General features: G+C 43.2%; 1 protein-coding gene across 4 annotated transcripts in view; it reads right to left on the minus strand.

Annotated features, from left to right (window-relative positions):
- The window catches only part of usp48 (ubiquitin specific peptidase 48), a 181059-nt gene that overhangs the window by 117613 nt on the left and 49007 nt on the right, over window positions 1-14439 (minus strand). For all 4 annotated transcript variants that reach the window (XM_069919155.1, XM_069919151.1, XM_069919150.1 and 1 more), the window contains exons 6-7: window positions 12768-12876; window positions 7903-8036 (exon numbers count right to left, since the gene is read on the minus strand). In XM_069919155.1, coding sequence (XP_069775256.1) covers window positions 7903-8036; window positions 12768-12876 — 243 coding nt within the window. The remainder of the gene's footprint in view (window positions 1-7902; window positions 8037-12767; window positions 12877-14439) is intronic.

The raw sequence follows: 14439 nt of genomic DNA on the forward strand, positions 1-14439 counted from the left end.
TGCATTGGTCAATCTGGATATAGAGCAAAGATTATTGTCCAAGAACAGGCCCTCTGTCCCACTATATCTGTGTTTACCTGATGTCATTAATACCATCTGCTACACATCCACAGGCAAGGGTCACTGGGCAATGCTTACAGCGAATCTTTGTCTACCTTAAGGCAGACTATAGAATCTGTTCTGACAGTCCATATTCCTCTATTCATTGGCTGGTCACATGTCTATCTAAATGCCTCATAAATGTTGCTTTCATACCTGCTTCTACTATTACTCCTAAGAGCAGGTTAGAGGCACCTTCCACTCTCTGCAATATAATTCTGGCATCACACATCTTGAAAAAAGGTTCGCCCTCTCAGCAAAAACCAGTGCCCTTCAGTATTTAACATCTGATCATCTGCTCTGTCTGTGCCTCTCATAATGTGAGAAATGTAGGGAAGTTTGGAGGTTGCCCCTCAGCCTTCTGATGCGCCAGAGAAAACAATCCGTTTGTTTAATTTCCCCTTGTAACTAATACATTTCAATCCAGGCAACGTCCTTTCTGTAATACAGCAAGTAGAACCTCAAATGCAGCCTAATCAAAGTTTTACACAACTACACATGACTTTCCAACTCTTACACTCAATGCCCACACCAATATAGGTCAATTTGCTTTCTTTTCATACCCCAGCCACTTGTGTTCCACTTTCAGGGAGCGAAGGATTTGCACCCAAGATCTCTCTGTATTCAATGCTCCTTAATATCTTTGCACTTCTGGTTAAAATAGTCCCGAGTCCCAACTGATATATACCCCTCTGCATTCACCTAAATATTCATGCAAATCACCAGAGTTCCAAGAACTGATCCTTACAAAGCTCCAGTCAGAAACACACCCCTCCATCACTATCCTCTGTTCTCCATGACCAATCTCATTTGGTACTTAACATACGGTACTAACTCGCTGTCAGTTCCACATGGCTTAATTTTCTGGACCAACCTACCATGAAAGACTGTCAAATGCTTTAATAATCTTCATAAAGACACTCTCTCTGCCAGCTCCTCAAAAAACTCAATCAAATTTGAGAGTCAGGTCCCAGCTAGCCCTAATAATTCCATGGATCTACTGCAGTGTACAAAAGTGCAGGATAAACTCAGTAGGTCACACAGCATCCACAGGAAGTAAAAGGGCCTGAGAATTTCTTCAGGAATATCGAAAATCAGGCTGACACATGAATAAACAGGAGCGGGTGGGGGAGGAACCCAGGAGAAATAGGTAAGAGGTAAAAAACAGGAGCGGGTGGGGGAGGAACCCAGGCAAATAGGTAAGAGAGTAGAAGAGAAAGAAACTGCAAAGTGATAGAGAGAGGGCTACAAAAGATAGCTCTGAGGGTGGGGAGCTGGAGGGAAGGAGAGAGGGATGAGTGTCTAGGATAGGGTGGTTAACGGACATTGGAGGTTGATAGCGATGCTGAGATACAACGCAAGGTGTTGTTGGCAGTTAATGGCAATCAAGGAGAAGCCACATGGAAAGGAAGGCCTCATTCTGGGAGCATACGACAGCAGAATGGAGAGAAAGGAATAGAATCCTTACAGGAGAAAGGGGTATAGTTAAGGTAACTATGGGGTTAAGTGTGTTTATAAAAGATGCCTGTAGATAGTTTGTCTCTCAATTGGAGAGGGAGATGAGAAAGGGGAGAGGGTTGCCAGAATAATTTACCTACTACTGACATCAGGCTCACCAGCCTATAATTTCCAGAGTTAATTTTAAGCTTTTTATTTAAAACAATGGGACAAATGTGAGCTACTCTCTAATTCTCCAGCACCACGCCCATAGCTAAGGACATTTTCAATACTTCTGGCAGAGCCCCTGCAATTTCTTCGCTAACCTCCCTTAAGGTCCAAGGGAATATCTCATCAGGCCCTGGGGATATATCGACCCTTAATTGCTTTAAGACAGCAAGCACCTCCTCCTCTTTAACCTGTATAGGTTCCATGACCTCACTGTTTGACTGTGCCTGTTTCCTAATTGAATATTGATGAAATAAAAATATTTAAGATCTCCCCCAGCTCTTTTGGCTCCATACAAAGCCAACCACTCTGATCTTCATGGGACCTATTTTGTCCCTTACTTATCCTTTTGCTTTTAACATACCTGTAGAAACCCTTAGGGTGTTGCCATAGCAACCGTCTTCTTTTTGCCATCCTGATTTCTTTCTTGTTTTTTTTTGCATTTTTTTATACTCCTCAAGTACCTCATTTGCTCCATATTGCCTATACCTGCTATACATTTCGCTCTTCTACCGAACCAGATCCCCAATATCCCTCGAAAACCTTTAAGCCTGACAGGAATTTACAAATTCTGTATTCTCAAAATTTCATCTTTCAACGTCTTCCGCTTACTTTGTATATCCTTGTCTGAAACAAAACATCCCCATCCACTCATTCTAGATAGTCTCTAATTTCCTCAAAGTTGGCCTTTTTCCAATTTAGAATCTCAGCCCGAGATTATTGTATTCTCCCTGCCACTCCTCCCCCATCACCCCCCCCCCCCCCCCCATTCTATCACATCTGAAGCAATGGAAGCCTGGTCCTGCCCCTCCTGCAACCAAGTTTCACTAATAGGCCTCTTCTAACTTCCTTATATAGTGGAATGTCAAATTTAATATTTCATTCTACAGTAATTGCACTCAAATTTAGAAAGCTTTGGGAAATTACAATTGGGAAACTGTCATCTTTTCATCCTCAAACTCTGGAAGGGAAACTATCTAGATATACTATTAATTGTTAATTTTCCCATGTTAATTTTGGGGAGTTACTGTTTTTCACTTAATGGTAGCTTTCTCATGATCTACCTTCTGCTGTTAATGCTGTCACCATATGCCTACGCCATTTCATTCTTTTCATATACAATACCTTTTAAGGTATCCTCCTCACCAATCTCTTCATAATTTAAATAAATTCCCTGTTGATCAAAGTGTACCTTGCAGCTTCTTTCTGGATATCATTTTAATACTTTTTATCACCATACTTAAAATTTGAATTTCTTTGACTAGCTAGGATCTGCACATTTGTTTTTTTTCTTTTAGTTTTAGAATGAACCGTAAGATTGTTCTTGCCCCTTTCAAAAGGAAATCACAGATCTATTTAGGTCACCAGGGAAGACTGAAAAGAATAACACTAATTAAATATTGATGAAGTCATGACTATTCTGCAAAGTTTCAGTAAGTACTCAGAATAAACCAGTAGAAGGCTATGAGTTTAAAACAAGGTAATCTCGTGCAACCTGTAAACATCTGACAACAAAAAGGCAATAGAAATTGATCAACACTTTGAAATATGGGTATACACTACTTTACAAACCTTTCATTAGCCGAAATGGCGTAAAGCGAAAACCCATTCACTACTATTGGAGGCTATTTTCATAAAAGTGAAATCCCATTCAAATCCTTTTATAAAAATGAACACAGCTTTCTTTGTAAAAGCAAATTTTCATAATTCGAATATTCGTAAACCGGGGTGTACCTGTATCTCATTCAAATTAAACACGCTGTCTAATATTAAGCATTAATAATGGACAGTGGAAAAAATAAAACATGATTTAAAATAGATGTTAATATTAATAACAATGTAAAATAAGAGAAAGGAATAAGGAACATCCAAAGATTTAAGAACCACAGTTCTTCAGCAAACTTTTTAAAACATTGGAAATTAATTTTGACTACTTCAAAACAATAAATTGCTACAAACTACAGGAAAGAAAGAACTTAAGTTAAGCACCTAAAAGAATCCAATGTGATGACAGTCCCAGTGTTGAGTCAAAAAATTGGCTATTTGTTTAATCTTAACAATGGTTAAAGGTTTTTCTAAAATTTCAGTACTGTATTCAGGGGGGAAAAAAATGCAGGCAAATAATATTTATTCAATATTCTGGATGAAATCTGAACCTTTATTTTGAAAAAGCAGAACAAATATCAAATGCAAGTGTTGGAATAACAAGGTTGTAATAGTAGATGAGTTTAACTTACCTCATATTGACTGGGGCTGCTTTTGTGTCAAGGAATCAGATGGGGCAGAATTGGTTGAGTGTATCCAGTAAAGTTTTCTGAGGCACATGGATAAGTACTTAAATGAGCAAGACAGGGAGGAATATAGAATCAATGCAAGCAGGTGGTGTTAGATTAAATCATGGTTAATAGGCCTGTTTCTACGTTGTACAATTCTATATGCAGATCTCACTGGAAATCGGAGTAATGCTGTTAAAAGAGTGATGGTTCTGATCTGGTGGTTTCTTCACGTCTGCTCCCATAGTCAATATGCTGTAGTAAAAAGCCATGCAATGTCTACATGGGGACAACTACTTGAGAAGGATAAAAGGAAGAATGCAGCAGGCTTTGGAACAGCGGTCCATCAAGAGGGTCAGAATGTTGAAGAACACAGGTACATTGATAGAACTTGCTTGAGATTATATTTTCCCCAAAACTTCCACATCATCTGATCTGTCAGCTCAATTTGATTCAAAAGTGAAATGGAATTGTGAGGGTAAGATCATGGTTGTAGCGGCCTGCTAGCTGGGTCGTAACCCGGCACATAAAATGGCTGACAAACATGGCGACCGTGCAGACCCCGCGGGGGATGAGTGCATGGTGTGCCGTATACCATCTCGGCTTGCTGAAGTCTTGAAGTCCTCTTTTGGCGTGGACCCAGGATAACTCGTCCGCCCAGTTCAGCCCCTTGAACTGAGCCATCAAGGCCACCTTTAGGTTCCACCTGTGGAATCGCTGCACCAACCTGTTGACCTGGGGGTGTTAAGCCATGGTATGGTGGAGCTGGGTTTCCAGCAACTTGGCCAGTGCCACCCAGAGTCCCAAAGTGAACTGTATACCTCTATTGGAGGCCATATGCTCCAGGACGGCAAACCTCAACAGCTAAGTGTTAATCAGTGCGCTGGCACAGGTCTCGGGGGTTGTGTTGGTCAGCAGGGCCGTCTCCAGCCACCTCATGGAGCGGTCAATCATGGTGAGGAGATATCGTGCCCCACGGAGACCAGCAGCGGCCCTACAATGTCAATATGGACATAGCTGAACAAACATCGTGCTAGTTTGGAAGTCTTGGGGGGGGGCCTTAGCATGTGACTGCACTTGGGATGTCTAGCAAAGTGTGCAGGTCTTGGCCCACTGACTGACCTGTTTCCGAAGGTTGTGCCAGATGAATGTACTGGTCACCATTATTTTAACAGAAGTCCTGATGGCTGGGTGCACCGTGTTGAAGACCGTCCACCTCCACGCTGCCAGCACGATGGGGCGGGGTTTTCCAGTGGAGACATCGCAGAGGAGCGTCTAGTTGCCAGGACCGATGATGACATCCTCCAGCCTGAACCCAGAAACCGTAGTTCCATATGCCAGGATCTCAGGGTCCTCCTGCTGTGCCCTGACTAGGACGGAATAGTCTAATCCCTGGGACAATGCCTGGACAGACTCGATCACAGGATGAGACGGTGTCGGCCACCACATTGGTCTTACCCGTAATGTGTTGGATGTCCTCAGACATGTATGAGGTGTCACTGCTGCCTGGTTGACTACGGGTCAGACACTTTGTGGGAGGCAAAGGTTAACGGTTTATGGTACGTGAAGACCCTGAATTGCCTGACTTCCAAAAAATACCTGAGGTGCCTGACTGCCAGGTACAGCGCCAATAGCTCCCGGTCAAAGGCGCTGTATTTGAGTTCAGATGGCCGGAGGCGCCTGCTAAAAAAGGCCAAGGGCTGCCATTGCCCGTCGATGAATTGTTCCAGTGCGCCCCCTACTGCTGCGCTGGAGGCATCTACTGTGAGACCAATTGGCGCCTCTGGTCTGAGTGGTGTTGGCCAGTGCATCTTTGGCTTTCTGGAACGCCTCCGTGGTCTCATTGTCCCAATTAATGTAATTATCCTTCCCTGCCATGAGCACGAAAAGGGGGTCTGTGATGCAAGCCGCTGGTGGTATGAATTGGTGATAAAAGTTAATCACTGTGCGGGTCTTGGCAAAAAGTTGAATGGTCTCTACCTTTTTGGGCGGGGGTTTCGCTCCATGCCCGATGCCCCAGGAAGTCGAACTGAACTAGCATTTAATAGGGTTTATAATTAGTCCGAATTCCTGCAGCTGGGTGCACAGTTGCCTCAGGTGGGCCATGTGCTCCGTGTTTTTGCAGCTGGTGATAAAAATGTCGTTTAAATAGATGAATGCGAATGGGAGTTCCTGGCCCACCGCATCCATCAGCCTCTGGAAGGTCTGGGCTACATTCTTAAGTCCAAAGGGCATTCTCAGGAATTCAGAGAATCTAAAAGGGGTGATCGTGTTTTAGGGATGTCACTGGGATGGACTGATGATAGCCCCTGATGAGGTCAACTCTTGAAGACACCCGTGCCCCTTGTAAGTTAGCGGTCAAGTCTTGGATATGGGACATGGAGTACCTGTCAGGAGTGGTGGCATTGTTGAGGCAGCGATCATCACCACATGGCCTCCACCCTCCTGCTGCCTTCGGCACCATGTGTAGGGGAGGACCAGGGGCTGCCGGAATGCCACACTATCCCCAGCTCTTCCATTTTTTTAAACTCCCCCTTGGCGAAGGTGAGCTTCTTGGTGGGGAGGAGGGTGGGGGGGGAAGGGGGTGGCACTACCTGGGCTGGAGCGGGAGGCCCTCGGTGATAATCTGTTGCCTTACCCTGTGCTTCGGATCAGCGGTGGAAAACTGTGGGACCACGATCAAAGAGAACTCCACTAGGATCTGCGTGAATGCGTTGTGGATAGTGTAAAGGAGTCGAGGTGGGGGGGCAGGTAACTTGTCTTCCCCCAGATGCGTGGTTTGAAAAGTTCTGGCGTGCACCAATCACCGCCCTTTAAGGTCCACCAGCAGGCAGTGGGGTCGCAGGAAGTCTGATCCTAGGAGCAGTTGCGCCACAGCTGCAATCATGAATGTCCATGTGAACCGGTTGCTGCCAAAGCGGAGGGGGACGGTGTGGATGAAAGTGGTGCTTTTCACTGGCCTCAGTGTGGGCTCATTTGCTGTTCTGGATGTCATGGGCTGAGGTGGGGGTGGTGGGAGACACTTATTTCAGCGTCAGTGTCAACAAGGAAGTGACTTACTGACAGGGGGAGTTCTTGGCCGCAGCCAAGACCCAGAGGGCTCGAAGGCCTCAATGATTAAACTGAGGGAAAAACCTGGCAGGGCCTACATCCCTAAAGACTTAGATCCCCGTGAATTCATTTTCGTTTGGAGGGAGGCACAACGAACTCTGCAAGGGGCTGAATAAAGTTATCAGATACAATGGGACAACATGTGCTGGATATCGGCAGTAAGGAAGAGATTTTCACTATCGACCACCTCAAACCAGCACATCTGGACAACCAGGCCCCGTGATGCAGAGGTAGGGCACTGAAAGCAGTGAACAGTGCTCTGATCGCTGGTTTGGGGGGGTGGGGTCATGTAGTGGCCCGCTAATTGGGTCACGACCCGGCACACAAAAAGGCCGACGAATGCGGCAACCAGGCAGACCCCGTGGGGGCTAATGGTCTTCATCCAAAGTGGAAACAACAAGCAACAGCGGGAACGCCGCCTAATCGGAGATAGGCGCGGCCGTGATGTCACTCCTGTCGTCAGCAGCAGGGATAGAATAATAAGCAGAGCTTCCAGTGCAATAAATCAGTATTTGACTCCTCACACTTCGCAGTAGCACTAATGCTACGTGATCGTAAAAGCATTCATTTGTGCAAGTGAATTCTGAAACATCAGTCAAAATTCAAATTATAATTACTTAATTCAAACAGATTGAAAAGTTTGCTGAGAGTAAGAATTTCTATACAGATGTCAACATTTTTTGTGAGACAAAATATCATGGCTCCAAAGGAATTAAATATTGATAATATTTTCACTTTACCAATTATGACTGACCTGTCAAAGACAAACCTCAAAAGCTGCAAATTGAGGGTTCTTGGCAAGCTGAGTAGTTTAATTTTTCTGGTAGCGTTTTGTTTATCTTGACATTCATCACAAAAATACCTATTGTCCCCTTCTAACTTTTCTTCCTGAAATAAAATTCAAAATTAGCAAAACGGGAACAAAAATATGCAAAGCAAATTTTACATGGCATCGATTGATTGTTTGCATTTAAAGAAGATAAAGTTGATAGAGATATTTTATGTTTCAAATTAAACTTCCACTCAAAAGAAATTTACATCAAGCACATTTGTCAATAGAAACAGAGAACTTACAGCTCATACCGATCACAGGGCCCATTGGCTCTTCTAGTCTATTCCGAACTTTTATTCTGCCTAGTCCCACTGACCTGTGCCCAGTCCATAGCCTCCATATCCCTTCTATCCATGTTCCTGTCCAAATTTTTCTTAAATATAAAAATTGAGCCCACTTCAGCTCGTAGCACACTCCCACTACTCTCTGTGTGAACTTTCCCCCTAATGTTACCCCACACCTTTACTTTTTCATGTTTAAACCCCTATCCTCTGTTTGTATTTCAGCTAACCTCAGTAGAAAAAGCCTAACTATATTTACTCTGTCTATCCCCCTCATAATTTTGTACACCTCTATCAAATCTCCCCTCATTCTTCTATGTCTAGATTGTTGCTGCGTAACAAGGCATGAGCGAAACATGATCTTTGATCAAGCAGGTTCCACAAGAAATGAATTGCCAGGATTGCAGTGAGGCATACACAAAGAGGATCTGTGTATTGATGACATACGGTTCATGTGACAATTAGTGCACCCCTATTACAATGCAAACGACCCGAGTTCGAATTCAGCGCTGTAAGGAGTTTGTACATTTTCCCCTTATCTGTTTGGGTTTCATCTGGGTGCTTCAGTTTCCTCTCACACATCTAAAACATATGGGTTAAATTTGGTATATGTGGGGCATGGGCATGGAAGGGGCTGCATGCATGTCCAAAAGATAAGGGTACAACATGCCATGAATAGCCAATTAACAATATTTTCATATAAAAAAAGATGCATTTAATCAGAAAAATGAGAAATATGGATTTAAATCCAAGATCTTAGGAGATCAGAAGTGTCGATAGAAGTAGAATTTGGACATTAAAGTAATACAAGATAGAAATATTGGCATGAAGTATGTTGTGTCATTTGTTTTTAAACCAATCTCTAATGATCTGTTTACTCTATCCTGCAGCTGTTGTATCATTCAGAGAAAATGTCAAAAAGCCTCTGGTATCTTAAAATTGTAAGAATGTTACTTTCCATTTTACTGCCACTAAGAAAATGTAACTGGCTTCTCTGCTGTTTAAATACAAGAGAAAAACAGAGAGCACATTTATAATCAAGGAATACTGCAGGTAATATGACTTAACTTGGTTTTACCTTTGCATATTTTTAAAGAACGTTCTTAGAAATGTTAAAATAGCTAGATGAAAATCATGAAGTGCACCAAAGTGCTGGAGAAACTAAGCGGGTAACGCACCATCCACAGAAAGTGGAAGGCAGTCGATGTTTTGAGACTGAGCCTCGACCAGAGCTTTTGCAGCACGAGACCCCGGTATTTGCAGATTTTCTCACTTACCTTGACCAGAATCATTATTGGAGGAAAGGCAAAGATTAACTAGTCCTGTTTACAGACTGTCTGCCTTAGGAGTTGCTTTGGTTTAATCTACTTCCTGCAAACAATCCTTAGCAATGGCGTCAGTTCCAAAGCACCTCGAAGATAAAGTGTGTACTGGTCACCAGTGATCCTTGTTGCTTTTCCTTCTCTCTCATCACAGAACTTATTCTTGCTTTTTCCTGCACCTTGCACATGAAACCATAAAGGCAGCTTACTAATTCCGCACAAGTAAGAGTTCTTCACTTCCCTTTAACTAACCCTGAAACAGAGCCCAGATAAGCTTTGTAGAACTTGGAAAATCTCTTATATTGGTGAACACTACTCATTTGGGGTTTAATCACAAGTTTTGACTGCTAATTCTGTTATTTTTAATACTTACAGAAATAATAAATTCACAATAATGTGCACCAGGGTAAATATTTTCATAGGCAAAAATTTTCAAATTGCACTTGAATGAAAAGATGCTTTCAAATGGACTGGGCGGGGGGTGGGAAAAAGAGATGGGGAGTATCATTGCTGATTAGGGAAACTATCGCAGCTGCAGAAAAAAGTTATGGATGGATTGTCCTGGTGAGTGGGTGAGAGTTAACCCTACTGGGTGTATATTAGAGGACCCCCCACCAACAGTAACAGAGACATCGAGCAGCAGAGAGGGAAGCAGATGATGCACAAAAAAAAGGTTGCCATGATGGGTGATTTTAGCTCTCCTAAAAAGATTGGCACCGTCTTAGAGTGGATGGAATGGAATCTGTTAGGCCAACAAGAGGAGAGGCTATACCTGGCCTGGTATTGGGTAATGAACCAGGTCAGGTGTCAGATCTCTCAGTGGGTGAATATTTCAGAGAAAATAATCACAATTCTCTCTCTTCTTTATTTTAGCACCGGAGAAGAACAGGAACAGACAATTTGGGAAAACATTTAACGGGGTAGGGGAAAATAGGATGCAGGAGCTTGGGAGCCATAAATTGGGAGCAGATGTGGCCAATGTTCAGAGAACATTTGCACAGCCCTCTGCACAAGTATATTCTATTGGGACAGGGAAGGGATGGTCAGGGGAAAGGACCACGGTTGTACAAGGGATGCAGAAAATCCAGATAATAAAAAAAAACTTACAAGAGGCTTAGGAAGATGATAGAGCTTGAGAGAGTTACAAGATTGATATTAGGAAACTACTAGGAGAGCTCAAAGGGGCCTTAAGAAGACCTTGGTGAGTAGGATTAAGGAAACCCAAGGCATTGTACAAGTACGTAAAGGACAAGAGGATGAATTATGTGAGGATATGACCCATCAGGGGTGACAGAGGAAACGTATGCATTGAATTGGAGGAGGTAGCGGAGGTCATTCATTAATACTTTGCCTAAATATTCACCAGAGAAAAGGCAAAAGGACAGTGCTAAATGCCAGGATAACTTGGGGCAGACTGATGGGCTGGAGCATGTTGACATTAAAGAAGAGGATGTGTTGGAGCTTTTGGAAAGCATGAAGTTAGATAAGTTGCCAGAACCATATGAGATGTACCCAAGGCTACTGTGGGAAGAGATTGGTGAGCTTCATTGGGGACAAGAGAAGTACTGGAGGATGGAGTGTTGAAAATGCTGTTCTTTGTTCAAGAAAGGGTACAAAGATAATCCAGAAAATTACAGACCAGTGATGGGCAAGCAATTGGAGATCCTGAGAGACAGGATTTAAAAGCATTCAGAGAAGCATAATCTGACTAAGGATAGTCAGCATGGCTTCGTCAGGCGAAGATCCTCACACAAGCCTGATTGAATTCTTTGAGTATGTAACAAAGAGCATCGATGTGGGTAGAGCAGTGAATGTAGTATCTGTGGAATGAAACACAAAAGTCTCCAGACTCAGTGATTGAAGTGTGTATGGATCTCAGTGAGGCATTTGATAAGGTTCCGCATGCAAGACTCATTCATAAAGTAAGAAGACATGGAATCCAGGGAGGGATTGGTTTGTGGATACAGGAATGGCTTGCCCAGAGATGGGAGTGGTTGAAGATGGTTTGATGGTTCATAGTCTGCATGGAGGTCAGTGACCAGTAGTGTTCTGTAGGGATCTGTTCTGGGACCCCTCTTCTTTGTAATTTTTATAAATGATCTGGTTGTGGAAGTGACAGGGTGAGTTAGCAAGTTTGCGGATGGCACAAAGGTTGGTGGTGTTGTGGCTAGAAATGGGGGTTGCCAGAGGTTATAGATAGACATTGATCGGATGTAGAACTGGGCTGAAAATTGGCAGATTTTAACTCAAAAAAGTGTGAAGTGGTTCATTTTGGTTGGCTAAATTTACAGGCCAATGGTACGACTCTGAACAGTGTGAATGAACTGAGAGATCTTGGGATCTATGTCAATAAGACATTGAAAACTGCTGTACAGGTTGATAAAGCTGTAAAGTTGTACAGTGCATTGGCCTTCATTAACCATAGGATTGAGCAAGGTAAAGTTGCTGCTACAGAAGACCTTAGTTAGACCCACTTGGAATATTGTGTTCGGTTCTGGTCACCTCATTACAGGAAAGATGTGGATGTTATAGATAGAGTGCAGATGAGATTTACAAGTATGTTGCCTGGATTGGAGAGCATGCTTTCTGAGAATGGGTTGAGAGAACTTGGTCTTATCTCCTTGGAGCAACAGGGATGAGGGGTGACCAGATGGTGGTGCCCAAGATGATGAGGTATTGTGTGCATTGCCAGAGGCTTTTTTCCAGGGCTGATATGGCTAACACTAGGGGCATAGTTTTAAGGTGCTTGGGAGAAAATGGCAGGGGGGGGGGGGGGGGTAGATGGAAGAGGAAAGATTTTTCCAGAGAGTGATGGGTCCATGGAATGACTTCAATGGTGGTGAAGGAAGGTACAATAGGATCTTTTCAAAGACTATTAGATAGGTACATGGAAGAGAAAGAAATGGAAGGTTATGCAGTAAGAAAATTCAAAGGAGTTGGTGAAGGGCCTGTACTGTGTTGTATTCATATTCTACATCCTAATACAACAATGCCAATCACATTCCAATGATAATGCCAGAAATTATCCAGGAAAAGTGAACTTTTGGAGGCTTCCCAACTTTTTAATCCAAAAGGCCTACAAAATTATTGAAATCCAAGAAAGGTTTATACTGGTGAATGTGTCAAGCAAGATTTAATTATTCAATAAGACTTATTTTTGCCCAATTAATGAATGCCCAGGTACCTTCAGAAACTCATCAATGCAATCTGTCAGTTGCTTATGTCCTTGGATATTTAACTCCAGCTCATAAAACCGGGATAACAGCTTCGACTCACGGCCACACTGGCTACATCTGAAAGTAAAGAGAGATATCCAATTAAGTAGAAGTTAAACTCATGAATGCTTTGAAGCAATTATTCTATAAAGTATTGATCCACACCTGAAACTCAACCTCTACATTATTATTGGGATTTGGTCCTGAATCAAGCAACATTCATATATTCTTACCTACATTGACAGGATTTTCACTCTTTCATTCAAACACGCTTTCAACATTTGATTAGAGTACAGCTATGAAATCTAATACTTGCTAACAGCTATTTCACCAATTCTGCCTGATTATGGGTTAACAAACTTTAGCTCAGCATTTAATACGATTATTCCCCAGAGGCTGGGGGAGAAGTTGTCCTCGCTGGGACTCAGCATTCCTTTTTGCACCTGGAGACTGAACTTCCCAACAGAAAGACCACAGTCTGCCCAGGTCGGTTGCAGAATGTCAAGACCGTCACTCTGAGCATTAGCACGTCTCAGGGCTGTGTTTTCAGCCTGCTCTGTTCATTCTACTGACCCTCAAGTGTGACGCCAGATCCAGCTCTAAGGGTGTCATCAAATTTGCAGATGACACAACAGTGGTTGGCCTCATCAACAATAACAATGAGTAGCACAGCAGAGATAAGGTAGATTATCTCATGATATGGTGTGAAAGTACAACCTGAGCCTGAATGTGGACTTCAGGAGGACCAGGAATGATCACCTTCCACTAAACATCAATAACTATGTAGTGGAGAGTACCAAGTTCCTTGGAGTCCACTTGACTAGTGGCCTATTGTGCACACATAACATCACCTCACTTGTAAGGAAGGAACAACAGTGACTGTACTTCCTGAGAAGACTGAAGTAGGCAAGTCTACCAGCCGCTATCTTCAGGACTCTATCGAAAGTGTCTGGCCGGTTGCATCATAGTGGTACAATTGCAGAGAAATGGATCAGAGGTCAATCCACAGGACCAGAAGAGTGGCAGAGAGGATCATTATTCTTCCTCCCCCCCCCCTATCGATGTGATTCACCGGGATCGGTTGGCGTAGCAGTTAGCGCAACTTCTTTACAGCGTCAGTGATCGGGACTGGAGATCGAACCCCGTGCTGTCTGTTAGGAATCTGTACGTTCTCCATGCCTGCGTGAGTTTTATCTGGGGGCTCCAGTTTCCTCCCACTGTTCGAAACGTAACAGAGTTTGTAGGTTAATTGGATGTAAATTGGGGGCATGGACTTTTGTTAAAAATTAAATTAAAAGAGTTGTTTGAAGAGGAAGCACAAAATCGTTGAGGACCCCTTCCACCCTGCACACAGCATCTTTCAGCTGCTCCTGTCAGGAAAGAGAATCAGGAGTATTGGGGGCCAGCATCACCAAGCTAAGGAACAGCTTCTTACCACGCATAGCAAGCATGTTGAATAAACAAAGGAAATGTTCACACTATCCATCCGAGACTTTCAAATTTACGAATCATTTATTTATATACATGAATACTTGTACTGCATGTGCAAAAAAACACAAAGCTGGAGAAACTGTTAGCGCAATGCCTTTACAGCACCAGTGATTGGGACTGGACTGGGGTTCAAGTCCCGTGCTGTCCGTA

The sequence above is a fragment of the Narcine bancroftii genome, chromosome 2, assembly GCF_036971445.1.
Source record: "Narcine bancroftii isolate sNarBan1 chromosome 2, sNarBan1.hap1, whole genome shotgun sequence".
Lineage (NCBI taxonomy): Eukaryota > Metazoa > Chordata > Chondrichthyes > Torpediniformes > Narcinidae > Narcine > Narcine bancroftii.